We start from the raw sequence: 27,150 nt of genomic DNA, 5'->3' as shown, positions 1-27,150 counted from the left end.
TTATCCTTTCATTTCATTCAAAATATAGTGTTGGTCTTCTGTCACAATCGGGCATCTAATATAATCACAGTTTTGCTTTCTAATATGGACTTCCAGAAGAAGCTTCCTAGTGTGGATTTCCAGAAGAAATGATCTTATTCGCAGTGTTGATTACTGCCTCAATCTTTGGAGTAATCTTGGCCCCGTGAAAATTTCTAATGTTTCAGAATTTTCTTTCTTCCTACTCCATAGGTACTTTAGGCAGCAGTAGTCTCTGAACTTACTGAAAACTTGTATCTCTCTTCTGCAACTAAAAAATAGTGATACACAAAGTAAGAAACATGCCACCATAATGGTTAGGTACATTATAATATACCTACTAGATATTGTTATATTGTACTCATAAACAGAATTTCTGATTATATTAATAGTATATTTTCACACTATAATCCATACTGTTCTGTGTAACTTTTTTAGTAAATTATCTTCTAAATATGACAAAAATAATTTTTTATAAAATATAAAAAGAGATGAAAGGGATTTTTAGTTATATGAGAATACATTATGCAAGTTACTTAATATAAAAATACTAATAATGTGTAAAAGATGCTGTTTGTAGGTTTTTCTCTAATACAGAGAAAGCACTTAGTTAGCCAGTTATCTAACACAGAGTAAGGTTTCAGTAAATATTAGATCTTATTAGTATTATTATCCAAAAAGCTAAGATCATGGCATCTGGTCCCATCACTTCATGGCAAATAGATGGGGAAACAATGGAAATAGTGACAGAGTTTATTTTCTTGGGCTCCAAAATCACTGCAGATGGTGACTTTAGCCATGAAATTAAAAGATACTTGCTCCTTGGAAGAAAAGCTATGACCAACCTAGACAGTGTATTAAAAAGCAGAGACATTACCTTGCCGACAAAGGTCCTTGTAGTCAAAGCTGTGGTTTTTCCAGTAGTCATAAATGGATGTGAGAGTTGGAGCATAAAGAAGGTGGAGCACTGAAGAACTGATGCTTTTAAACTGTGGTGCTCTCAAGAAGACTCTTGAGAGTCCCTTGGATAGCAAGGAGATGAAACCAGTCAATTCTAAAGGAAATGAACCCTGAATGTTCATTAGAAGGACTGATGCTAAAGCTGAAGCTCCAACACTTTGGCCACCTGATGCAAAGACTGACTCATTGGAAAAGACCCTGATGCTGGGAAAGATTGAAGGCAGGAGAAGGGGATGACAGGATGAGATGATTGCATGGCATCACCAACTCAATGTGCATGAGTTGGAGCAAACTCCAGGAGATGTTAAAGGACAGGGAATCCTGGCGTTCTGCAGTCCATGGGGTCACAAAGAGTCAGACACAGCTTAGCAACTGAACGATAACAATAACAAAAGCACTTATTATCTATATCACAATTGAAAATGTTATATATAGTAATATATATATTACATTAGAAAAGTTTAGTCTTTAAGAGTCAATTACATCCAGATAGTTTGCTTTTAGTAGCATTCCTGTTCAAATTCTGCTTTCACAACTTGCTAAATTTTTGTATCTGCAAAATGTGGATAATAATATCTACTTCATAGTGTACTTGTGATAATTAAGTGAAACAATACATATAATAGGCTCAGAACAAGGTTTGGCACAAGATGAATAGATAAATATGTTTGCTGTTGTTGTCACTGCCTAACTTTTTATTTTTGCCTGACTTTTTGAAGTTGACTTCTGTTTGAAGTGTTCTGTTTGTGCCTTGGCCTGTTAATTTTTTTCAATTTAATTTTTTAATAATTTTTGAAAGATTAAATCATTTTACATTTTCAGTGGTGTAAATTTGTAAATCCATTAACACTTCTTCCCTCTGGGGAAAAAAGGAGAAAGATCTTCCCCCAAATTTTGTCTTCTCAACATCCTTCTTTATAAGCTTAGATATCTTTTCAGAGAAGGCAAAGCTCTTTGAGGTACTATCTGCAGGAAGAGTAGTTCTTTACTGCTTACTTTTCCTTCCTAAAAATGTAGTTTGTTGGTTGCCCTAATGCATAGAATGTGCTTATTTAAGTAGCTCAATATTTATTTTGTCTTGGAAGTACTAATACTTAAATAAATACTTATTTGTAAGATTGAATACCTATATTATGGATTATAGAAAGAATTTATGAAGACTAATAGAATGTTGTTTTTTGTACTTTTGTTTTTAGTTGGCAGATAAACTTAATACCAATACTGAAATGGAAGAAGTAATGAATGATTACAACATGGTAAGAAAATTTATAAGCAGTCGATCTACATAGCCTCTAAAATAAAGTGTTTATATCTGGAAGTAACTTGATAAAACCTTATGTACCATGAAGATAGGTATTACTCTGATCCTAAATACTACTGTTATATTTGAGTTCTCTTAGTTGCTCTTTTAAAATTTCTTCCTGTTGTTTGACTATCTCAAGTGGATGCTTTAGTGTCTTTCTACAAGGCTGTGTTTGAACTGGTCTCTCATTCAGTATTAGTTAGGGAGTCCCATCCATATATCCTTGTATATAAATTAGTTTGCAGTACTTCTGGTTTAATATTTGTGTATATGGAGCTGAGTACTCAGTGAAGAGTTGTATTAGAAAAGGAGAAAATGAATAGTTACCATATGATGCCAGACATAACAGTACTTTTGATTAGTAAATGAGAAATTGTATTCAATGTTCTTAACGGGTATTTGGTGGAAAATAATAAAATGATAATAGCTAGCTTAATTGATTATAAATATTTGGAAGAAAATAAATAAAATTTATATAGTTTATCATTTATTTATACAAAGACTATAAAAGCATAGGATTTATAAAATTATGACTCTTCTAAATTTGGGGGTTTCCCTGGTAGCCCAGCTGGTAAAGAACCCACCAGCAATGTGGGAGACCTGGGTTCAATCCCCTGGAGGAGAGCATGGCAGTCCACTCCAGTATTCTTCCTTGGCAATTCCCCATGGACAGAGTAGCCTGGTGGGCTACAGTCCATGGGATTGCAGAGTTGGACATGACTGAGCGAATAAGCACAAAAGCAATAATAATGTAGTGAAGTTCTTAACTTCTTAACTTTAAAACACAGGAGAATTCTCAATTTAAAAACTGTATTTTTAATGCCAAATATAAAAAGTAAAACCTTTGTGTTTTTTTAGTTATGAGAGATAGGTCCAAATTCTAGACTGACTATGTGCAGGTTGAGTCAAATAGGAGTACTCAGGTAAAATCCTGAATGATTTAAGAATAAAACTTGCATTGGGTCTAGATTTGACATATTACTAATCAACTATTGAACACTTAATGAAATCTTGAAATTCTGTTTACATAGGTAAAGTTTACATTTGATTACTTGACAGGTCAGTAAACAATGAATATTTTTGGTGTCAGATTATAATGCCTGTGAAAAAGAGTGTTTCTTTGTATTTGATGTTGGTAGTGGTTTGTTAAGTAAAGCATATGCATTTTTTAAAACTGCCTGTGGCATTAGGATTATTATTATAATCTCTAATTGATTCATAATCAGAATGAGCTTTGAAGAGATAGTTTGGCTTAATGGTAATTTTTTATCACTAACTTTTCATTTAACTCTTTTTTCAGCTTAAAGCTCAAAATGACCGAGAAACACAAAGTATGGATATTATATTTACTGAAAGACAAGCGTGAGTATAATCCATTTAGAAATCAAACCGATTTATAAGTGACCTGTATAGGTAGTTTAACTTCTGAACCATTTATTTCTTTACAGAGTTGTTCATTGTTTTTCCCTGTTGCATTTTTTAATTTTAAAAAGTTGAATATTTGCAATACAAACTGCATTGTTAATGTATCTGTTGTCTTCATTTAGATAAAATTTCTACCTCTCTGAATTTTAAATCTGAGGTGGATAAGAATATCTTCATCTCTACCATTTGCAATTTTAACTTGAACTTTTTAACTAATTCAGATTATGAGATTTAAGCCCCAGTCTAATGAAATGCACTTTATTATTCCTTGGGCTACTTATATTATTTTTCAATTATTAATTGATAATTGTTATATTAGTAATCTACTTTATAGATGTAGATTGTATGTGCATCTTTATATATATATAACCTAAAGACCAAATACCAAGTAACTTGTTTTTAAATCTTTGTTTTTCAATAATTTTATTTATTTTTGGCTGTATTGAGTCTTTGTTGCTGTGTGAACTTTTGTCCAGTTGCAGCAGGTGGGGACTGCTCTCTAGTTGTGGTGCTACTCATGTGGTGGCTTCTCTTATTGGGGAGCGCAGGCTCTGTGGCATGCAGGCTTCAGTAGTCATGGCCCTTGGGCTCAGTAATTGTTGCTCCTGGGCTCTAGAGCACAGGCTCAATAGTTGTGGTGCATGGACTTATTTGCTCTGTGGAATGTGGGATCTTCCCAAATCAGGGATTGAACCCAGGTCTCCTGCATTGGCAGGCAGATTCTTTACTACTGAGCCATCCGGGAAGCTCCCAAGTAACTTTAACTTTGATGATAAGGTAAATGTGGCAGTGACAGTAATGCCTACAAAGATAAGTGGAAGTAATATAGTGACCTTAGTCTATTTGGGCCACTGTAACAAAATATCATAGACTTGGTAACTTATAAACAACAGGAATTTATTGCTCAGGGTTCTGAAGGCTGGGATGTCCAAGATCAAGGCAGCAGTATAGTCCTGTTCTGGTGAAGGCCCTCTTACTGGTTCATACCTTCTTGTGATATCATCAGATGGTAGACAGAGCTAGGAAGCTCTTTGGGATCTCTTACAAGTGGTACTGATCCCATTCATGAGGACTCTACCCTCATGACCTAATCACCTCCCAACCTTTACACCATTACCTTTGGTGGTTAGGATTTCAACATATTTATCTTGGAGGGACACAAATATTCAGACATTATCAGTAGTTAACATAATTATTCTTTATTGACTTTTTGACCTTAATTATTGTCTAAAGCAGTGCAAACAGAAGAGCTATTTTGTACAAATACTGTATACATTTTGTTCCATAAACTTATCAGTATTAATTTCCTTGAGAGCAAGGATAATAATTAACCCAAATTACCAAAATTCTATAACATCAAAAATACTGTCATATTACCTCCGCATGTACAGTAAATACTTGATGGAAAATAAGATGTTAAAATAAAAGGATGAATTATTTGAAGGGTAAAGGTAATTTTCTTTTCATTAGAAACAAAGAAATCTCTTTCCCCTGTCTATCATTTGATGCTCCTATAAAGTACTATCTTAAATTACAAATATACTGGAAGTCTCTTCCGTTTTACAAAGAAAATCCCATTATTCATGGTAACCAGACACATACTTGAAAACTTCCTTTTTGTTGTTGCTCTGGTTTTAGACCAGTTAACAAATATTCATCATTTACTACGTATAAAATACTTTCTTAGGTGTCTGAAAAATAAGATATAATAAACTATAACCCATTGAGGACCTTATATAGTTTAGAACATTTCAGTTCAGTTCAGTTGCTCAGTCATGTCCGACTCTTTGCAACCCCAAGGACTACAGCATGCCAGGCTTCCCTGTCCATCACCAACTCCCGGAGCCTGCTCAAACTCATGTCCATCGAGTTGGTGATGCCATCCAAGCATCTCATCCTCTGTCGTCTCCTTCCCCTCCTGCCCCCAATCTTTCCCAACATCAGGGTCTTTTCCAGTGAGTCAGTTCTTCATATCAGGTGGCCAAAGTATTGAAGCTTCAACTCCAAGAGAGCATTAGAACATTTAGTCCTCATTTATTTTCACATTTATCTACAAACCTATGAAATGCACAGGTCAGATTTGTAAATGTTATATGTACGTGTTTTATAGATATTTTATCCAAAAAGATAACTTACAGATTATAAATTTAATGATGATGTAGGTTTCTATGTCTATTTGATTCACTGGTTAAGGAAAATATTCTTAAAATATGGTACTTTGTCCTGAAAATGTTAGCAGTTTCAATGCTTAATATCTATAGTTTGTAACTAAGGCTGAGTGAGATAGGGTCCCCTGACCCTTTAAGTGGAAGTTTAAATTAAAGACAAATTATTTTTATAAAGTTTATTTTTATGTATCCCGGGGGATAGATTTATTTCATGTGTTAATCAGATGGCCAACATCTTAATAATGCAAGAATTTACCTTGTGTTATCCTCTACATTTAAAGGGAGCAGGAAATGCTATATCTCGAGAAAGCAGGTATAAAAAACCTGTGTTTTCTTTCTCTTCTCTTTTAGTACCACTATTTACTGTGGCATGAGACCATATGTTTTATTATGGAACACCTACTATAATAAAGTAGTTATAGTATATAGACTCAATATGTTACTATGGTACCTGGCTTTAATTCAGTTTCACACACCTGCTTGAACTAATGATTTTCTTCCATTTCTAATGTGTATGCTTTTTTAGTTTGTCTATACTTTTTTAGCCAAAATCATTTATCCTTTAAAAATATACATAATTATAATTTTAAACCCATTTATTTTTCTTTGTTTAATCAGTTATCTATTGAATACCCAATATTTAATTATAAGAGTCTTTTGAATATAAGAGATTTGATGTAGTCTTTGATATTTTTCATAGTTATATTTCATTTTTACTATATTTATAAAATATGAATATTTGCCTCTTAAATTAGGAAATGGTATTTGGTAAAATGATAGGTTATGTATAAAAATATGCCTTATGTTTATATAGTTATCTCACTCTTATAATTGAGATTTAAAATTATAATATTTATATAATTTATGTTATCTATTAGGAAATACTACACATAAAGCATTTGTATCCTTTATTGAAAACATGTTCCTATAAATACAAGCAAATATACATTATAAATGAGTCAGTTATTTTATTTCACAGAGTATATCATCCTAAACAATTTTTAATGGCACCCCACTCCAGTACTCTTGCCTGGAAAATCTCATGGATAGAGGAGCCTGGTAGGCTGCAGTCCATGGGGTCGCTGAGAGTCGGACACGACTGAGCGACTTCACTTTCACTTTTCACTTTCATGCATTGAAGAAGGAAATGGCAACCCACTCCAGTGTTCTTGCCTGGAGAATCCCAGGGACGGTGGAGCCTGGTGAGCTGCCGTCTATGGGGTCGCACGGAGTCAGACACAACTGAGGTGACTTAGCAGCAGTAGACATTTGAACTGAATTTACTATTTATATAACCTTAAAAATGACTATTGTTAGAAAATAACATACATTTACATTATTTTTAGTCTCTTTTTTCTAAGTAACTATCAGTTATACACATTTTAGAAACTTTACGTTATAGAGAAATTTGAACATACACAAAAATAAAATAACATATACTCCTAAGCACCCATCTCCATCAACTTTTATCCAACCCTGCTTCAGCTACACCACTGGATGCTGTTCTCTTCCTTGTATAATGAAGAAAATCTAAAACACCATATTATTTAATCCATAAATATATTTCAGTGTTTTAGAAATTTTTTTCTAGAATATATAGATAAATATTGTATACTAAATTACCCCACATATGAAAAGTAAAAATGATGGATTTTTTTTACAGTTTTTAGTGCCACTATTTACATTAACTTGTTAAAATTATGATTGTAGCCAATTGATGATAAAGAATTAGCAAATAATTCACTTTAGACTTTTCTTGTAATAGTTTCAAAGCCAGTGTTCTTTGGACCATTATTGTGCCATGATCTGTTAGTAGCCATGCATCAAAGAAAAGGTTTTATTGTCAGGAAATTTGGCAAATTCTTAATATTATGTTCTTGAAGAGCAGAAAGCAGTTTAGCTTATTAAAGTCTTGGGTAGCAAAGAAGTCCTTCCTTACGTAAGTCCTATAGTAAAGAAGCTTGTTTGACTTTGTTTAAACCCAGTATTTTCTTGTAATTCTATAGTAGTTTCCACCTGCAATGCGGGAGACCTGGGTTTGATCCCTGGGTTAGGAAGACCCCCTGGAGAAGGAACGGCTACCCACTCCAGTATTCTGGCCTGGAGAATTCCATGGACAGCATAGTCCATGGGTCGCAAAGAGTTGGACACAACTGAGCGACTTTCACTTTGATCATGTACCTTTTAATCCTCCATCCTGTAAATACTTCTGAATGTCTCTCTGAAAGTTAAAGTTCTAGAAAACAAGTTTGGAAACATTGCTCTGCCTACAGCATCCCAAAGAACTAATCATAGGCTAACTGAAGATTCCTCAGCTCCAGAACAGAATCATTTGAATAAAAATGTCCCCCAAAGGAGCAGAATAGGTATTTTTTAAAACAAGTTGTATAGATAATTTCCACTTTGGAAGTTACTATATTATTCAGTTGCGACAATCATTTATTTTGATGACCATCTTTCTTCATAACTGATATTGAGAGATTGTGCCTGGATGTTGTGCCTGTCCTTTAAATTGCTGCTAAATTTTCAAAAATTTGTTGTACCAATTCAGGAAGCATTTAAAAAGATTTAAAAAGCATTTTCCAATTTCATGAATTCATTCTATGGGCATAAAATCAATCTTAGTGTGTTGTCAGTTTAAACTATCTCTGTTCTTCAACTCATGATAAAATTCTAAAATCTTTATTTCTTTAGTAATTGCAATCAGTAAAACGTTAATAGGTGTTACATCAAATATCTGGCTAATATGAGAATCTGTTCACTTTAATTAAAGAATAATTTAGATTTTTTTCCTAGTATTATTTTGGGTCTCATATATACTACTGAGAATAGTAATGCTAATATTTTAACTGTTAGGTACCAAGGAGTGGCAGTTACTGTATTTGGACCTACTTGCACAAAGCCAATGAGAAGAGTAATTTTATGATATTTATGTGTTGCAATTAATATGATGGTCTACTAGCCATAGTTCAGTATATCATTGGTCAAAATTTCCATGCCTAAAATGTGAGTGAGCTGGTAACATTTTTTAAAAAATCAAACATCTTGAAAGAAATTAATTTTCTTCACGTAATTCATGAGTATCTATATATTTGTCTTCAATAAACCCATCATCATCTACCGCAAATGAATGTAGTTGTTCAAATATTACTGTAGTTTCTTTAGAGTTTGTGTCTGGTATCTGTGAAGGAGAACTTGGATTTCCAGTAAAACCATCTTCATAGGTTTCTGCTTCATGCTCTTCCAGACGATGATGATTGTAACTAAGCAGAAAATTATACCATACTGGACATTTGATAGCAATTGAAATGAGTAGTGAAGTCATCACTACAGTGACGACAACACCGACAAGAAAAGCCCAGCTTTTTCCGTGAGATTCATGTTCTTAAATGGAATAACAAGAAAGAAAGGATGGAAGAGGAATTTTGTTAAATTGACAAAAATAAAATAATCATAATTACATGTCCTAATAACTCCCCAATATTAGAAATAAATATACATAATCTTTTCTAAGCAAAAGTTACTAAAACTGCAGTAAATAAAGATATTTCATATTGTGGTGCAAGAATACCTTTTTTCAAAAAACTACCTATCTTTGCATTGTTTATCCATTCACCCAGAAACATTATTGATTTATACCTGTTAAGTATTATGACTTAACTAGTTAATACTAAGGCTCAGAGAATTTAAATAATTTGCATAATGGCATTTGACTGATAACTAGCAGAGCCTTCTTATGAAACCCAATATTTTGTTAATCTTTTCTTGAGTGGAGGAATTGTTCTTTTACACTGTTTCAAGAAATTTAAAATGCAGAAAAATGAGAACTATCTCAGTTTATTTAGTATGCTATCCTCAGCAATATTAATATTCAAAACAAATACGTTACCTGAATTTCTTGTCAAGTTGTTCAAAGAATTATTAAATGTTGAATTGCTGCTAATGGACTGAAAATGAATGTAAAGGTCTTCAGTTATAGATGAAGGAAATTTTGAGTAGCATTCAGCCTTGTAAGGTACTGTTTTGATATTGTAGCACTTCATAATATCTGGATAACTACACATGGTGATGCTCTCATTTTCTAGTAAATTAGGAAAAATAAGATTTATTATGGAAAATAAGATTATTATGGTTAATAAATTATTATGGTTAACAACATCTTATAATTTTTTATCTGGAACTTTTTTGACATATCTGTCATTAAAGGTATAAGAAAGAAACTAATTGTATTTGCCTAGCAACAAAATGAGGAAAGATGCCTATTTCTGTTTATTAAGTTATTTTATAAATACAGTTTAAGTGCAGTTCTTGTGTATTGTTCAGTTTGTCTGTGTTAGTAAAGTAAAGATGTTATGATTTAGATTGTGGTGAGCATCTGGAACATGGTATATAGTTTAGAAAGTAGGGTACCTACTTCCACCTACTCTCTGACAGGATATCCTTAGAAAAGAAGTACTTTAAAAAATTACAATAGTTAGGACATGGAAACAACCTAGATGTCCATTGGCAGATGAATGGATAAAGAAATTGTGGTACATGTATATATAATGGAATATTACTCATACATAAAAAGGAATGCATTTGAGTCAGTTCTAGTGAGGTAGGTGAACCTAGAGCTTATTATACAGAGTGAAGTAAGTCAGAAAGAGGAAAACAGATTTCACATATTAACGCATATATACAGAATCTAGAAAAATGGTATTTTCAGGGTAAGAATAGAGATGTAGACATAGAGAACAGACTTTAGACATAGCAGGGGAAGGAGAGTGTGGGACAAATTGAGAGAGTATCATTGACATATATATGCTGCTGCTACTGCTGCTAAGTCACCTCAGTCGTGTCTGACTCTGTGCGACCCCATGGACTTCAGCCTATCAGACTCCTCCATCCATGGGATTTTCCAGGCAAGAGTACTGGAGTGGGGTGCCATTGCCTTCTCCGGACATATATATACTACCATGTGTAAAATAGATAGCCAGTGGGAAGCTGCTGTATTGGCACAGGGAGCTCAACCTGGTGCTCTGTGACAGCCTAGAGGGGTGGGATGGAATGGGGGGTAGGGGGAGGTTCAGGAGGGAGGGGACATGTGTGTATTTGTGGATGATTCACCTTGTTGTATGACAGAAGCCAGCACAATATTGTAAAGCAATTATCCTCCAAAGAAAAATAAATTTTAAAAAAACAGTAAAAGAAAATTAGCCTTATGTGTTGAAACTGCAAACAGTATACAGAGTGACAGTTTCATCTTACATATGTAGAACATTCAAGCTTCTTCTCTTATTTCTTTTTTTCTGGAGAGGCAGAGGGAGAGCTTGTATTCAGCAATTGCTTTTCAGTGTTTCTCCTGTTTCCATTAAACAGGAATAGTTTCCTTTGCTTTAAGACATGAAATGAGAGACACTTCTAGGGTGGAACAAACCAAAATCAATCATTTTGGTTTTGACTAATTTAAATTATGAATGCTTACCTAGTGTCACATTCGATGTCTTCAACCAGTTTTGCAAATTCAGTAGATTACAGGAGCAGTTCCATGGATTTCCATACAAAATTATTAATTCCAGATGAAACAGTTGTGGTACATCAAAATAGCTTATCAAATTGCCGTGCAAATTCAATAGTATCAGGTTTTTAAGAGGCAAAAATGTATCAGGATTCAGTTGAACTATTTTGTTTTGACAGAGATATAACTTTTTCAGTTTATGTAATCCTGCAAAGGCACCCTGTTGAATTATGTGGATGGAATTTCTACAGATATTTAAAATTTCTAGATGGGACAGGTTACTGAAACTATTATTATATAGGATAATGACTTTGTTCTCAATCAAATAGAGCTCACTGAGTAAAAAATATGTCTGTAGAACTCTTGTGTCTGTAATATTTAGAGTAATTTGATTATAACTGAGGTCAAGTATAGTAACATTTTTATTGATATTTGCTGGAATCAAAGAATAATTCTTTGCAGTAGAATTACATTTGACTTCCTAAAAAAGAGAAAATTAGAAATGCATTAATAAGGAAAAATATTGACAAAATTTCCCAAATTTTCATATATAGGCAGTTAGACATTGGAAGGAAATTCTTTTAGGAAAAAAGTCTACTATCTAATCCTTTAATGTTAAAATATGTAAAAAGGTAAAGCAAAATACTCCTTTTTAAAATTGGGATGGCGTGTTGAAGATTAAGGAAATTCTGATGTCATACAAGTGTCTTCCAACAGTTAGTAATTAATTATTATAGAAAGAATATTGATATTAAAATTACCATGTATATGTGGAAATAAATGGTAAATAATTCTGTTAATTTAGTATTTTAATATGCAAGACTGATGTTTATAATGAGAAAATAATGTAAAAATATGTAATTTTAAAAAATCAGTAGAGCTACCAACATTACATCTAAGATTATTAAATAATTAAAAAAACAATATTCATATATAACTCTAAGAGTTAACAGCTCAAACTTGGGTGTTTTAAAAGAAAATATCTTATAACAGAAATTGAGCCGTGTGTTAAAGTCAGCCAACAAGAAGTGCTTCCCATATGTGGATATAGATCCAAAGAAATAGTTGTTGTTTCAACTGTTTTTGCAGTTGAAATGTCCCCTGATAATAATAATAATAATAATAATGTAACAACAACAATTTCTCTCATAAATATGTGGTTTTTAAAAAAGTTTTCTACATTTTAAAGTGTCTTTATGTCTTAACTAATCTCAGATCTTATAGTGAAATTTTATGTATTTCTTGCTTTTCAGGAACTTAGTTTTTTATCAAATGAAGACTGCTTTTGTCCACTTACAAAATCTCTGATCTCTGACTCAGAGATCACATGTTTTGTATATATCCTACTAACTAAAGAGTTGATTTTGATAGTTTGATTTTTTTGCTTTCTTTTATTGCCTTCAGTATTTTACTATATAAATTTACACAAAGTGTACCTTTGAAAATATTTTCACTGCTTTGATTATAAAAACTTACTGTTTTAGAAGTCTGGCTTTCATCTGATAATAATAACATGGAGAGCAGCCAAAACAAGGTTGTGATGCTCATGGTTTTCATATTGCAAACCTGATAGGAAAGAGAGTATTTACATCTTGTTAGGAGACTAGAACATTAGAGTCTTTTGAGGACATTTTGATTTCCTTTTTACTCCTTTTAAGTCTATTCTTAAAATACATAAAATAGGAAACAAGTAAAGATCCTTTCACCCTCCCTACACTCTGATCTTAGAAACTGAAATGCTCCTGGCGAGAATGAAAGACAGTAATTTTCAGTATGTATCTTTAGTCCCTAGATCTATTGAAAGGAGCTTTAAAACAATTGAAGTGGTTGTGCATTTTAAAATTTTAATATATATGCACAAAAGAAAGTCTAGAAGGATATATATACTTATGTGTATATATATTAATACATCTTTAAGTATATACTCATATTGCTACTTCTTGACTTTTTGACTTTAGGCATTATCTATTGATATTATTGTTTGACTTAACATTTTGGGAGATGAGAGTCCTCAGCTTGCTTTAAAATAACTCACTATCTTCATCTTCAGTGCATCAAATATATATCTACTGCCTCTTCACTTTCCAAACATAGTCAATTGTAATTTTGGTTAGATAAGTACTCAGTTTATACTTCAAGAATGTATAAAACTGTCAAAGACTGAGCCCTGTTAACAGGATTATTATTCCATTCCTTCATACTTTTTTCTCTAGTTAATTGTGTTGGTTTTCTTTTCCTGTGCTTAGGGTTTTTTTCCCCATTAATTTATACACACTCTTAGCAAATCTCTCAATGGTTTATGCATATTAGGTATTTTGATCTATTTCATTTGCTTGAAGAAGTCTCTCCTAGAGCCTGCTGCCATGCTCTGATATGGATGAGCTGATCACTAGGCCCTCTATGGAGTTGTTGACCTCCACTCTCCTTCTATCCTCATTGTAGAGATTCTCTTTTGCCCTTGTTACTGGATTCCTGTTTTCTAGAATGCCTTGTCTTGGATTACTGCCTTTTTTCCATGGAGTTTCCTGCAGTAGCTTCCTGAGAAGGTCCATAGGCGGAAATACTTTTTAGACCTTGAAAGATATTTTGGCTAGAAATTTTAAGTAGGATTTCTTAGAATTCTAAGTAGGAAATGATTTTCCCTCAAAATGTTGATGGCATTGCCTCATTGTCTTCGGATTTCTAATACAGTCATCCCTTGGTATCTGCAGGGGATTGGTTTCTAGAAGCCCCTGCAGATACCAAATCTGTAGATGTTCAAGTTCCTTATATAAAATGGTATAATGTAATGAATATCTTTATTATTTTGCAAGCACACCCACATGCACAAACATATACACACACATACATACCCACACACAAGCAAAATGCAAGGGGGCCCAAAGGACCCATGATTATGGATGATGGGAAGAGGTCTGGAAGGGAGGAAAGGGGGATGGACAGATGGCCCTGTTCAGCTCAGCTCAGCACCTCCTTCCAGAGGCCAGGATGCTCCCTGAAGCTCAGGAATTTTTTGCTCCAGAACTAACATCACCTCTGTTCCTCTTCATGCTTGATAGCAGTGCCTAAATCCCATGATTATACTGAACAGGGACAGGAAGTAGGGGAAGGTTGGGAACCAAATATCCAGAGATTGGGAGAAGGGCAGCTTAAGGATCCAGACAGGGCAGGAGGGCAGAACTACTGCTACTGCTCATTGGGGTTGGGGTTGGCATCTGGGTACTTGGGTATGTATGTGTGTGTATATGTGTGTGCATGTGGGTGTGCTTGCAAAATAATAAAGATATTAGAGACCCATTTTAGAAGGAGCCTAGGCTGAATTTGATTCCAAGAGAGCTTAGTATGACAGCACCCCGGAACTGGGCAGAAGTATTCTGGACCTCATATGATTCAGGCAGTTACGTGAAACCGCCCTCATTCATGTTTTCATTCATTTTGTATGTTCATCAGACACACACTGAACACCTGTTTGTCAGACACTATGCTAGGAATACAGAACTGAGTCAGACATGATCTCTACCCTCCTACTAGGAAGATGCTAGTTCATGAGTTCCTGTGGTTAGCTGAATCAGGTATGAATGCTTTGAATTTGAAAAGAGAGCGATCACCTCCAGGCTTTCCGGAGGTCACTTTTGAGCTGGACCTTAAGTTGGTAGGATTTGGTTGGGTACTAGGAGCAGAGCCTGGGCTCTGGGGACAGTTCTAGTCCCATTTTTTATTACTTTCTAGTTTGACACTGAGCAAGTCATTTGACCTTTCTGTGCCTCAGTTTCCTCATTTATAAAACGGGGGGCTAACAGTATTTACCTACCTCATAGGATTTAATGATGTCAAACTCCTCACTGGAGGCCTTATCCTTGCTTAGAGCCCAGTGTGTGCCAACACCTCAGAATACAAGTCTTCACATGCCTAACGCCTGACGGCTTCTGATGCCAATTGTTAAGGACAGAAGGAGCCTCCAGATTTGGGAGATGCTGAATGCTCTGGTTATTAGAAAAGTTCCAGGCCATTGATGGGGTTTACCTGGTAAGTGGAGGGCCTAAGGAACCCTATAGCTGAAATCACATATAACTGAGTGCCTAGAGCTCAACCTGGGTTGTGAGGAGGTAGGGGAGAGGTAGCCTGGGCCACATCCTGGCTGAATGCGTGTGATGTTCCTTTTGGGAAATAACTGTTAGTTGCAGAGGCAGCTCAGTGTGCTGCCATGAGATAAGTCTTTGTTTCTTCACATATACCATCAGACCATCACCTTGTCCTTATCTATATACTACATTTTTGTTTTTTAAAAGTTTAATTAATTGTAATTACCCAAGTAACGAGTGGATTTTCTTTTTAAGAAATTAGATTGTTGCAAATAATGGTAGTCATTCAACTACCATTCCCCCGTCCCATCTTAATTGCTGTAATGTCTGTTGTACATCCATCTTAACTTTAAGACTTTTACATGTGAATTCATTGAATATATTGTGTTTTATGCAGATGATATATTGACTCATTCTGCAGTTTTCTTTCTTTGCTTAGCTATATTTTTGAGATCTATGCATGTTGCTAAATGTAGAAGCAGTTCATCCTTTGTAATTGTTAGGTAGATTGCCATTATGTGACTCTACCACATTTTATTTACCCATTTCTCATGTGATAGGGAGAAGGCAATGGCACCCCACTCCAGTACTCTTGCCTGGAAAATCCCATGGACAGAAGAGCCTGGTAGGCTGCAGTCCATGGGTTCGCGAAGAGTCAGACACGACTGAGCGACTTCACTTTCACTTTTCACTTTCATGCATTGGAGAAGGAAATGGCAACCCACTCCAGTGTTCTTGCCTGGAGAATCCCAGGGACAACGGAGCCTGGTGGGCTTCCGTCTATGCGGTCGCACAGAGTCGGACACGACTGAAGCGATGCAGCAGCAGCAGCAGCAATGTAATGAATGTACCAGGCCCTTTATATTCACAGGTTTTACTTCTGTGGATTCAACCAACCATTACTGTATTACTGTTAAGAAATGAAATGCTATGCCATTCTAATTCTTTATCCTTTTATGTAACTTGCCACTTCTTAAACCCAAAGCTTTTTTTCTGAAGTATGTTACTGAACAATATTACAGAAGTTAGAGATATACTGTATAGTGATTCAGAATTTTTAAAGATTATACTGCATTGATAGTTATTATTAAAATATTGACTGTCTTGTCTGCGCTGTACAATATAGCCTTCATGTGGCTATTCTGAAATTTCATGATCCTTTGTGAGAGTCTGTTTTCGTTGATGAAATAGGTACTTGGTGGGTGGTTTCAATCAGAAAACAGTGGGAATCTTTCTGAATTATTTCATGGAATGTCATGTGGGCCTTAGACTGGAAAAGGTCAGTTTTCATTCCAGTCTCAGAGAAAGGCAATGCCAAAGAATGCTCAAACTACCACACAGTTATACTCATCTCACACGCTAGTAAAGTAATGCTCAAAGTCCTCCAAGCCAGGCTTCAGCAATACATGAACCATGAACTTCCAGATGTTCAAGCTGGTTTTAGAAAAGGCAGAGGAACCAGAGATCAAATTGCCAACATTCGCTGGGTCATTGAAAAAGCAGGAGAGTCCCAGAAAAACATCTATTTCTGCTTTATTGACTATGCCAAACCTTTGTGTGGATCACAATAAACTGTGGAAAATTTTGAAATAGATGGGAATACCAGACTACCTGACCTGCCTCTTAAGAAACCTGTATGCAGGTCAGGAAGCAACAGTTAGAACTGGACATGGAACAACAGACTGCTTCCAAATAGGTAAAGGAGTATGTCAAGGCTGTATGTTGTCACCCTGCTTATTTAACTTATATGCAGAGTACATCATGAGAAACGCTGGGCTGGAGGAAACATAAGCTGGAATCAAGATTGCCAGGAGAAATATCAATAACCTCAGATATGCAGATGACACCACCCTTATGGCAGAAAGTAAAGAAGAACTAAAGAGCCTCTCGATGAAAGTGAAAGAGGAGAGTGAAAAAGTTGTCTTAAAGCTCAACATTCAGAACACTAAGATCATGGCATCTGGTCCCATCACTTTGTGGGAAATGGATGGGGAAACAGTGGAAACAGTGGCTGACTTTTGGGGGGGCTCCAAAATCACTGCAGATGGTGATTGCAGCCATGAAATTAAAAGACACTTACTCCTTGGAAGGAAAGTTATGACCAACCTAGATAGCATATTAAAAAGCAGAGACATTACTTTGTCAACAAAAGTCCGTCTAGTCAAGGCTATGGTTTTTCCAGTGGTCATGTATGGATGTGAGAATTGGACTGTAAAGAAAGCTGAGTGCCGAAGAATTGATGCTTTTGAACTGTAGTGTTGGAGAAGACTCTTGAGAGTCCCTTGGACTGCAAGGAGATCCAACGAGTCCATCCTAAAGGAAATCAGTCCTGGGTATTCATTAGAAGGACTGATATTGAAGCTGAAACTCCAGTATTTTGGCGACTTGATGCGAAGAGCTGACTCATTTGAAAGACCCTGAAGTTGGGAAAGATTGAAGGCAGCAGGAGAAGGGGACGACAGAGAATGAGATGGTTAGGTGGCATCACCAACTCAATGGACATGAGTTTGAGTAAACTCTGGGAGTTGGTGATGGGCAGGGAGGCCTGGCATGCTGCAGTTCGTGGGGTCGCAAAGAGTTAGACACGACTGAGTGACTGAACTGATACTGATTGATAATTTTCTTCCCATTAAAAAAAACTCACTTCCCTTTCTAGAACTCCTTTAATTGTAAAGGGAATTGGATTTCCTTGTATGATTTTCTAATCTTTTATGTTTATTCTTCTACATTTCATCTCTGTGTGTGTTTGCTCTGCTTTCTGGAACTTTTAATGATTCTATTAAAGTTTTCTTTTTCCTGTTATCGTCTTAATTCTCAGAGCTCTTTTTATTCTCTGAAAATTTCTTTTTTGGTATACTGTCATATGATTGTATTTTCTTGTTTCTTCTTGTTGTATCTCTTGTTTTTTTTTTTTTTTTCCTGTGAAAAGCCTTTGTGTCTTCAGGTAATGCTTTTCCAGTTTCTTTTGATAAGTATCCTTTATATTAGAGGATTTCTTTTAAACTTCCCATATCTGTTCATATTTGGTTTAGGACCTACATATAAGAATGGGAAATGAAAAAACTGATTGGAAACTGCATTTGTGTGGTTTTTTTTTTTTTCTTTAATTTTCTTGATATGGACCATTTTTAACATCTTACTGGATTTGTTACAGTATTGCTCCTGTTTTATGTTTTGGTTCTTTGGCCCCCTGACCAGGGATCGAACACCATGCCCCCTGGGGTAGAAGGGCAGAGTCCTAACTGCTTGACCTCCAGAGAATTCCCAGCTCTTACCCAACTTTACTATAGAGTGACCTTAATAGGCTGTTTTCTTGGGGAATCCCTAACGTCATTATCTTTAGATTGTTCCTTTTGGGCTGCTTAGATTCCTCAAAATGACTTTTCTGTTCTACTGCCTGAAAAGGTGACACCAACTGGCCAGCGTTCTGAGAGCTGAGTGGTGAAAAAGTTGGGTTTAGCTCAGTAATTAGTATTTAATGTTATTTTCCCTGCTTTTGACATAACATCCCTGCAGTCACTTGTGCCCAGATTCCATTAGTTTTATTCTCCCCAGAGGAAAAAAAAAAACCTCATTTTTCTGCTTAGGTAGGAGGGGAACTTTACCTAACTGGGCAGTGTCTGGGAGAAAGACTTTCGGCTGTTTCAGCCTCTCCTTTTCTACTTCTAGAATACCCGGTGCTGCAATCTCTGAGCCATCTAGCGGTTCTGCAGTATAAAACAAGTAGCTTCTCAGCTTTCCCCACTGCTGGCTTCAGAAAATTTTGGTTTCCTAGTCAGTTTCCACTTAACTTTTAGCTTTCTAGTTTCTAGATTTTATTGCTGTTTCCTCTTCTATTCATTTTGTCATTATAAGTTTCTGTACTTCATATTACCTTTTATTTTCATTTTAGTAGGTTTTTGAACAGGAGTCCGTGTTAGTGGGTACATTCAACATGCCCTAACTAGAAATTGTCATTTATTTCAGTAATTCTTCTCACTAAATACTTTCCATTTAGTCATTTTATTCATGACCTTAATGTTTCTTATTTTTATCTGTTTTCTTAAAATCAATGTTAGAAACTGCTGCATAAAGCAACTATACTCCAATAAAAATTAATTTTAAAATTATCTGTTAATTAATTTTGAAAAGAAACTGTTGCAAATGAGCTGTTTGAAAGGATATGAATGTTATATTATTATCATCCTTAGTGATTTTTTAAAATTTAGTCTTTATAGCCTTCTTACAGCACTTATTATAATTAGTTGCTTACAATATTTTAGGGCAGTTTATTCCTTCAGAGCAGGGAGTAAGAAACTACTCAGTTAACAAGATTCATTTCAAGTTACTAAAGTGTGTTGCTGCGTTAGCAATGAGGAATTTATTGTTATGTCAATACCGGTCTATTCTAATTAACTTCCTCATTGCTTTCAATTTGATGATCTGTTTATGTTTATTCCCTTTCCAATTTCTTTCTTTCCATGGCTAAATCAAAATTGTAAGAGAAAGCCACTGCTCTCCTAGATTTTGCAATTTGAATGTAGATCATAATAGCATCCCTTTTAGAGCCAGAAATGATTTCAAGCTTTCATGTACGCCAGACCACTGCCCACAAAAGGGGTCCCTGAATCATGTATACAAGGCAAGTACCCATGTTTAGTGATCTCTCGGAGTAAGTGTGCAACCTCTTCAATGGTTTGTTTTGATATTTCTCAATGGTGTGGTGAAATTCTTACTGATGTTTTTGTAGGATGCCCATGTGGGTGACTTAGCAGCAGCAGCAGCATGTGAGTAATATAGAGGTAAGGGAGAAGTTCCATTTTTTGAAAAAGATAAATAGGATAGGGATGAATAAAGGAAGCAGATAAGCTATAAAGAAAAGGGTTGACATGGAATAGAAGCAGTTATAAAAGGTAATGGAGATCAGGTAGGATTGTGAGACTGCAGAATGGAGACAGAGGATTGTCATGTGTATTTATTAGCTACTTTATACTATTATGCTAAAGTGGATAAAATCATAAGGATTAGAAAAGGAATCTTTTTTTATTTATATTTGAATAAATTTTAGAGTTAGAAAAGATACATACTCAGAGCTTACGGTAAATTTTGTTCAAGAAAACAGTCAACAAATCTAAAGCATTAGTTGGTCTAAAGCTATGAAATGCATTGATTGAGCCACACGGGCCATGGGGCTTTTCTTGTATTTGTACATCTTTTGAGAGGGAAAAGTTGATAAAGGGGGTTGATGTTGACTGTCACAACACTACATAGACATATCCTTAGCCAGAAATATTTGCTAACAAATCCTTAAACAGACACAATGGCTATCTTGAAGAAATCAAATTGATGAAATAAATAGCTGATAGCAGAAATTATTCTTCAGTCAGTTTACCATATTTAAAAAGTTGATTTAGAAGGAAACAGTTATTATTGCCTTTTTATCCCTTTAGATTTTTTTCTCAATTTGAAAATTATTTTGAAATGATATTTTGGTTTGAGTTTAGTGATTAAAAAATAGAGAACAAATGGAATATCAAGTTTTTAAAAAATTATTTTACAAAATTAAGTGTTCTTTTATATAGCCTATACCCTATATTATAGGAAAAGAGATTTACACAAAAGGAAATGGTAGATATTGAAAAAGAAACAGTGTTGTTCTTAGCACAGTTTCAAGTGTGAATTTCTGAGTTTTTGGTCATGTACTTTATATGGCAATTATATACTATGAAATAAAAAGATACTGCTGTTATTTTGGCTTGGTCAAATAAAGTGTGTATGCTGTAATACAGTTTTTTCATTAAATATTTTAGATATTTATACCAGAATTCAATGTATTTATAGTAAGGTATTAATAACTCACAGTTAACTTTTCTCTTGTAATTTCATAGAACTAACTTTTTTTCTTTCTTTTTTTTTTTTCAAATTTAAAAAGTTTTATAATGGAAAATTTGAAGAAAAAACCTCTCAGTAGAAAAAGAATCATCACCCAGTTTTAACAATTATCACCTATTATCCAGTCTTTTTTCATCTTACAAATTTGTTTTTAGGTTCCAATTGCTCTGTGATTAATATATTTCAAAATTAAAAGATCTTATAAATTTGATTGGCTAGATGAAATCTTCCTCCCCCCAAATTACTTTGCTTTATGTTATTACTCTATTTGGAAAAGTTGTTTTGACCGTGTCCAGGTTTGTATTTCTAAGATAGCTGTCATGAAAATACAATTATATTTTCTGCTCTTTTATCACTTATTAAAGACAAAGATTTTTATATAGACTTAACAAGCTTAAATATGATTTTTAAAAATTCAACAATAATCACCAAACCTATAAATATATAGGCTCTTACCTTTCCTTTTTTCTTTTGTCTCTGAGACTGGTGTGTAAGGAATCTGCTGTCTTTCTTCTACACCATTAAAAAAAAAAGTATGTCATGTGATTTATTTCACTTTGTCTTAACCTTTGTACTCATTGAACAGGTGGAAGAAAAAAAAAACTAGACGTCCTTAGCAAACGATTGACTCGAAGAATAATTTCTTAAAGTCATCTTTGACTTTTTTTAGTATAACAAGTAAGGTGGCTTTAGCTTAATCTTTGTGTTTCTTAATTTCTCTTGAGAAATTTAAATATTAACAAATTTACCTTGTGAGTTGAAGTATATAATATTGAGAATGCATAATTTGAAAGATGCATTGCTAAAGTGATTTAAATGTTAGTCCTAAAGGTATTTTTTATTTTGAAAGACTCAAGTTGAATAGATTCCACCAAGTTTTGTATTCCAGTGAGTTTCACATTCTTTGTTTACTCATTTTATAACACCATCATTGGTGGTTTTACTGCCAAGTTATAACAGGAGCAGACTGCTCAAAGCATCAAAAGACTTGACCCTTGGCCATTACGTGGCCCTCAAAGAATCAGTTACCTTCCTTGTGCTTCCTTGTGTAAATTCCCCTGTGTAAAATGGAATGCTTTACAACATTCATTCCCATCTAATTGTAGTAGATATATCAGGTAAAAACATAGATAAAATTCATTGTTGATAGTAAATAATCATGGGGTTCAGAATGAGTTAGTTCTAACAGATTTAACTCAATATCCCTAATCTGTGAAACAAAGAGATTGAAATAGTTGTTCTTTTATGTTTGAAATTTCTATGAGTGCATATACCCATGTAAATTGTAGCAGCAGCAGACACATTGATTATGCTATAGTAACTGAGGTTCAAAGTGAAGACATTACTTCTGTTTAACAATGAGACCAAAATAAATAGAAATTCCAGGTTTTCTGTTTCATTATGTTTATCTTTTATTCGGTTATTATGAGATTCTGTCTATAGGAAAATTTCTGAGTTTAGATTATTTTATTATGGTAGTAGGGTATGAGTGTGTAAATTGTGTAAAGGATAGATATTTGGATCTATGAGGCTTAGCTAGTAATTGTGGAAACTGTTTAAGTTGATATCTGTATTTGAAAGAGATTGAATAGAATAATTATATTTTAAACTTAAAGTCGGAGAAGGCAATGGCACCCCACTCCAGTACCCTTGCCTGGAAAATCCCATGGACGGCGGAGCCTGGTAGGCTACAGTCCATGGGGTTGCTAAGAGTCGGATGACTGAGCGACTTCACTTTCACTTTTCCCTTTCATGCACTGGAGAAGGAAACGGCAACCCACTCCAGTATTCTTGCCTGGAGAATCCCAGGGACGGCGGAGCCTGGTGGGCTGCCGTCTATAGGGTCGCACAGAGTCGAACACGACTGAAGCGACTTAGCAGCAGCAGCAAACTTAAAGTAGAAATTTATGATATTGAAACAATTTATTTTCAAGCAAGCTTTTTATATATAATCTTGAAGTATTTACATGATAACTAGCATCCTACCTTTGGGATTGGAACGAAAACTGACCTTTTCCAGTCCTGTGGCCACTGATGAGTTTTCCAAATTTGCTGGCATATCAAGTGCAGCACTTTTCACAGCATCATTTTTCAGGATTTGAAATAGCTCAACTGGAATTCCATCACCTCATAGCTTTGTTCGTAGTGATGCTTTCTAAGGCCCACTTGACTTCACATTCCAGGATGTCTGGCTCTAGGTGAGTGATCACACCATCGTGATTATCTGGGTCGTGAAGATCTTTTTTGTACAGTTCTTCTGTGTATTCTTGCCACCTCTTCTTAATATCTTCTGCTTCTGTTAGGTCCATACCATTTGCTGGGTAGGATTGAGGGCAGGAGGAGAAGGGGACGACAGAGGATGAGATGGTTAGATGGCATCACTGACTCGATGGACATGGGTTTGGGTAGACTCCGGGAGCTGGTGATGGACAGAGAGGCCTGGTGTACTGCAATTCATGGGGTCGCAAAGAGTCGGACACGACTGAGCGACTGAACTCAACTGAACTGAGCATCCTACCTCTATTTTTTTCAGAATTTTTCTCTAACCTATGTATAATTGATCTTGCATAGGTAGTAAGTAGCACATCACTGGTACTTTTTGTGATTATTTGATAAAGATGGTTATTGTTTGTAATTAATATCATACTACTACTTATATAATTAAACTTGTAATGTTCCTATTATATTCTCAAGGAAATTAGCTGATTATTTTACAGTGCTAAAGAACAGTTGATAATTTTGAAATACCACTTTTAATTTAAGTAGTAGATAAATAAGAATTTAAAGAAAATATATTAATCTAAAGCTAATATATTAATCTAATTAATATATCAATCTATATTAATCTGAACTTTTAAAATCAGATTGTACTGTTGATTTTCTTACTCCCCAGTGCAATCAGAGCTGTGTTACTTTAAATGATTTGGTAAACTTCTATACAAGATTTCAAAGAATTCTATAGCTAAAAGATACTTGAAAACCACCATTTGAAAATTTAACTTTCTTGTTAATCTTGAGGATATGATAACAAGAAGTGCAAATGCATTCTGATGTGTTTAAGACTTTAAGGATTTTCTGTGATAAACTTTGTATTTTCTTATAAGTAAAGTGGAGAATAAGAAAATAGAAGGATTTGGGGATTAGGAAGAGAAGGATGCTAAAAAAGTCTGTGTTGATGGGGAGAAATTTCTGTGTTCATCTGTGTGCGCTTCTCTGGTGGCTCAGTGATAATCTGCCTGCAGTGCAGGAGACATGGGTTCAATCCCTGAATTGAGAAGATCCCCTGAGGAAGAAAGTGGCAACCCTGGTATTCTTGTCTGGGAAATCCCGTGGACAGAGGAGTCTGGCAGGCTGCAGTCCATGGCATTGCAAAAGAGTCAGACACAACTATGCAACTAAACACCACCAGCATAAGGAGTTATCACAAACTGTGGTTGAATAACATAAGTATCCTATTTAATTGAGACTGAGTAAAGTTAATTGATTTTCTCTTCAATATAGTAAGAGGAATATTGCATACTTTTGATTTCAGGAAGGAAAAACAAATTAGAAGTGTAGAAGAAGAAATTGAACAGGAAAAACAAGCAGCAGAGGATATTATCAAAAATATGTCTCCTGAAAAACAAGTCAAGTATATAGAAATGAAAACCACAAATGAGAAATTATTGCAGGTAATACTAGCTACTACTCTGGGCCAGGGTACAGCAGTCTTACTACTGAAAATATGTTCTGAAAGTGGGCAGAATTGGCATCCCCTGAGAGCTTGACTAGGCCTACTGATCAGAGTCTTCATTTTAACAAGATGATTCATACAAACCTTTAAATTTGGGAAACACTCATCTAGAAAACTTTGTTTTCTTATGTTGTATAGTGACATAACTTTTACTATATTATTCAGTTCTATGCATCATTCATTTTTTCGGGTCATAAAGGTATCAGTACATGAAGCACTTGTTTTTTAATGAGCTTTTAATGAAAACATTAAAAGGCCATATACAACAGAGCCATATGGATATTTACTTTCTTTCCTTTTCTTTCTTCCTAATGAACACATCTTCTACTTGCTATGTCCTCAGTTTGAACAGCTATTGTCCCCTAATTATGGTAAGCAATTTGGATGCCCACTGAGGGGTTATTGAGACTGCTGTCAGCATTCAGTCATAATGGTGACTCAGATTTGCAAGGTATTATTGCCCTTTCATGCCCAGATTTTCCTTAAGCAAGCAATTAAAAGAGAATTAGTCCCCACAAATACCAATGAATGTAGTTCTAGTTTCTCAGATAATCCTTTATTGATAATTTAACTTTTTATTTCAGACACAATTTATGAAACATGATAAAACATTGATGAAAGAGTGTTATAAAAATGCTGAAATACTATCAAAGTGTAGCTAATATTGCACAGGGTTTTTGAATGGGTCTAGTTGGCCCTTGAACAACTTGGGTGTTAGGCATGGCAACCCCTGTGCAGTTTAAAACCTGTGTATAACTTACAGTTTGCCCTCAGTGTCTGAGGTTTCACATCCACAGATTCAACAATCTTTGGACTGAGTAGTACATATTTCTTGAAAAAAAATCTGTATGTCAGTGGACCCATGCAGTTCAAACCTGTTATGTTCAAGAGTCAATGGTAAACAGTTGAAGGGTCTTATCCCTAAGAGTGAACCATGTAAATTGCTATAGGTCTTGGCCCTAAGAGAAAATGGTCAAAAAATAAGGAAACATGGTTAAAAAGTCAAATAAAAATTATAATTTTAAACAGTAACATATTAATTTAAAGTCTTCTGATATTTGATATTCTCAGAACACAGTGATGATTCCCTGAAAAGTTCTGGCTCCCTTTTAAAAATTCATAAAGTATTTAAAAGGTAGATCATGGTAAGGTTTTTAATAATGATGAAATAAATTGGCAAAATAGAAATAATGTTAATAAATTCTAGTCAAATTGTAAGATATGGGTTGAAAATGTTTACAAAAGTTACTTCAACACATATATTTGAAATGTTAAATTATTCTTAATGTAATTTGCATATATATTTGCTTTTTTCCCTTCTTCTTAGGAATTAGATACACTTCAGCAACAGCTAGATTCACTGACTATGAAAAAGGAGAGCTTGGAATCTGTAAGTATAAAATGCAGTAAAAGTTTTCATATTACTCAGCTACAAAAGGTAATTCAGTTGAGTATATTAATGGAACTCATTCAGGTATATATTTATTTAGTAGTATACTAACAGGAGTATAATATTTTTTTTTCCCATTCAGGACCTCAACTATTCTAGTCTAGTAAAAAAATAGATTCAATGGGCATGGAAACCCACTCCAGTGTTTTTGCCTGGAGAACCCATGGACAGAGGAAGCTGGCAGGCTGCAGTCCAAAGGGTCTCAAAGAGTCGGGACATGACTGAAGCGACTTAGCACATCATGGCAGATTCAGTTATTGAGTACCTACCTGTACCTAAATTAGGGTGCCTGCTGAGGCACACAAAATCTAATGGTAATTTAAAAACATGTGAACAAAAGACTAAAAACATATGAAGAAGGGGAAGTCAGTTCGTTAAAGATGTAAAAGCTTGCATTTGCTTTATTATTTACCTAAAGCATTTTAAAATTCACAAAACATATTTGTTATAAAATATTAAATAAGGTGAATGTAAAAATGCCTATTTCTTTTCTTTCTTTCTAGACAGAGTTTCTCTTACATTTGCTGAGTGCTTATTATGTGCTTTTTTTGAGCTCTTTATATGTGTCATCAGCATTGTCATTTTACCTTCACAACAGTCCTACAATCCTATCTTTGTTTTACTTTTGAGAAAAACCTCA

The 27,150-nt window shown here is 34.6% G+C and overlaps 2 protein-coding genes across 4 annotated transcripts in view; one reads left to right on the top strand and one right to left on the bottom strand.

The window, feature by feature from the left end:
* IFT74 (intraflagellar transport 74) overlaps window positions 1-27,150 on the top strand; it is a 104,044-nt gene that overhangs the window by 16,357 nt on the left and 60,537 nt on the right. For all 3 annotated transcript variants that reach the window (XM_081498021.1, XM_081498015.1, XM_081498006.1), the window contains 4 exons: window positions 2,175-2,234; window positions 3,582-3,643; window positions 24,860-24,998; window positions 26,388-26,450. In XM_081498021.1, coding sequence (XP_081354147.1) covers window positions 2,175-2,234; window positions 3,582-3,643; window positions 24,860-24,998; window positions 26,388-26,450 — 324 coding nt within the window. The remainder of the gene's footprint in view (window positions 1-2,174; window positions 2,235-3,581; window positions 3,644-24,859; window positions 24,999-26,387; window positions 26,451-27,150) is intronic.
* Window positions 8,930-12,931, bottom strand: LRRC19 (leucine rich repeat containing 19). Its single transcript, XM_081498036.1, has 4 exons — window positions 12,851-12,931; window positions 11,342-11,855; window positions 9,764-9,955; window positions 8,930-9,258 (listed from the first exon to the last, which is right to left on the bottom strand). The coding sequence occupies exons 1-4, from the start codon at window positions 12,929-12,931 to the stop codon at window positions 8,930-8,932; spliced, it is 1,116 nt and encodes a 371-aa protein (XP_081354162.1).

The sequence above is a fragment of the Giraffa tippelskirchi genome, chromosome 1 (assembly GCF_054371585.1).
Source record: "Giraffa tippelskirchi isolate mGirTip1 chromosome 1, T2T-mGirTip1v1.2.pri, whole genome shotgun sequence".
In the NCBI taxonomy this organism is placed as follows: domain Eukaryota; kingdom Metazoa; phylum Chordata; class Mammalia; order Artiodactyla; family Giraffidae; genus Giraffa; species Giraffa tippelskirchi.
Note: the sequence above shows the minus strand (reverse complement) of the source record. Positions and strands in the feature narration are given on the sequence as shown.

What these genes read in the sequence shown, in the direction of transcription:
- LRRC19 (XM_081498036.1), bottom strand. Translation starts at nt 12,931, where the DNA reads ATGAAAACCATGAGCATCACAACCTTGTTTTGGCTGCTCTCCATGTTA. An exon ending in GACATCGAATGTGACACTAG is followed by an intron (nt 9,956 to 11,341) that starts GTAAGCATTCAT and finishes CTAATTTACTAG; the next exon opens with AAAATGAGAGCATCACCATG. An exon ending in CAACTTGACAAGAAATTCAG is followed by an intron (nt 9,259 to 9,763) that starts GTAACGTATTTG and finishes ATTCCATTTAAG; the next exon opens with AACATGAATCTCACGGAAAA.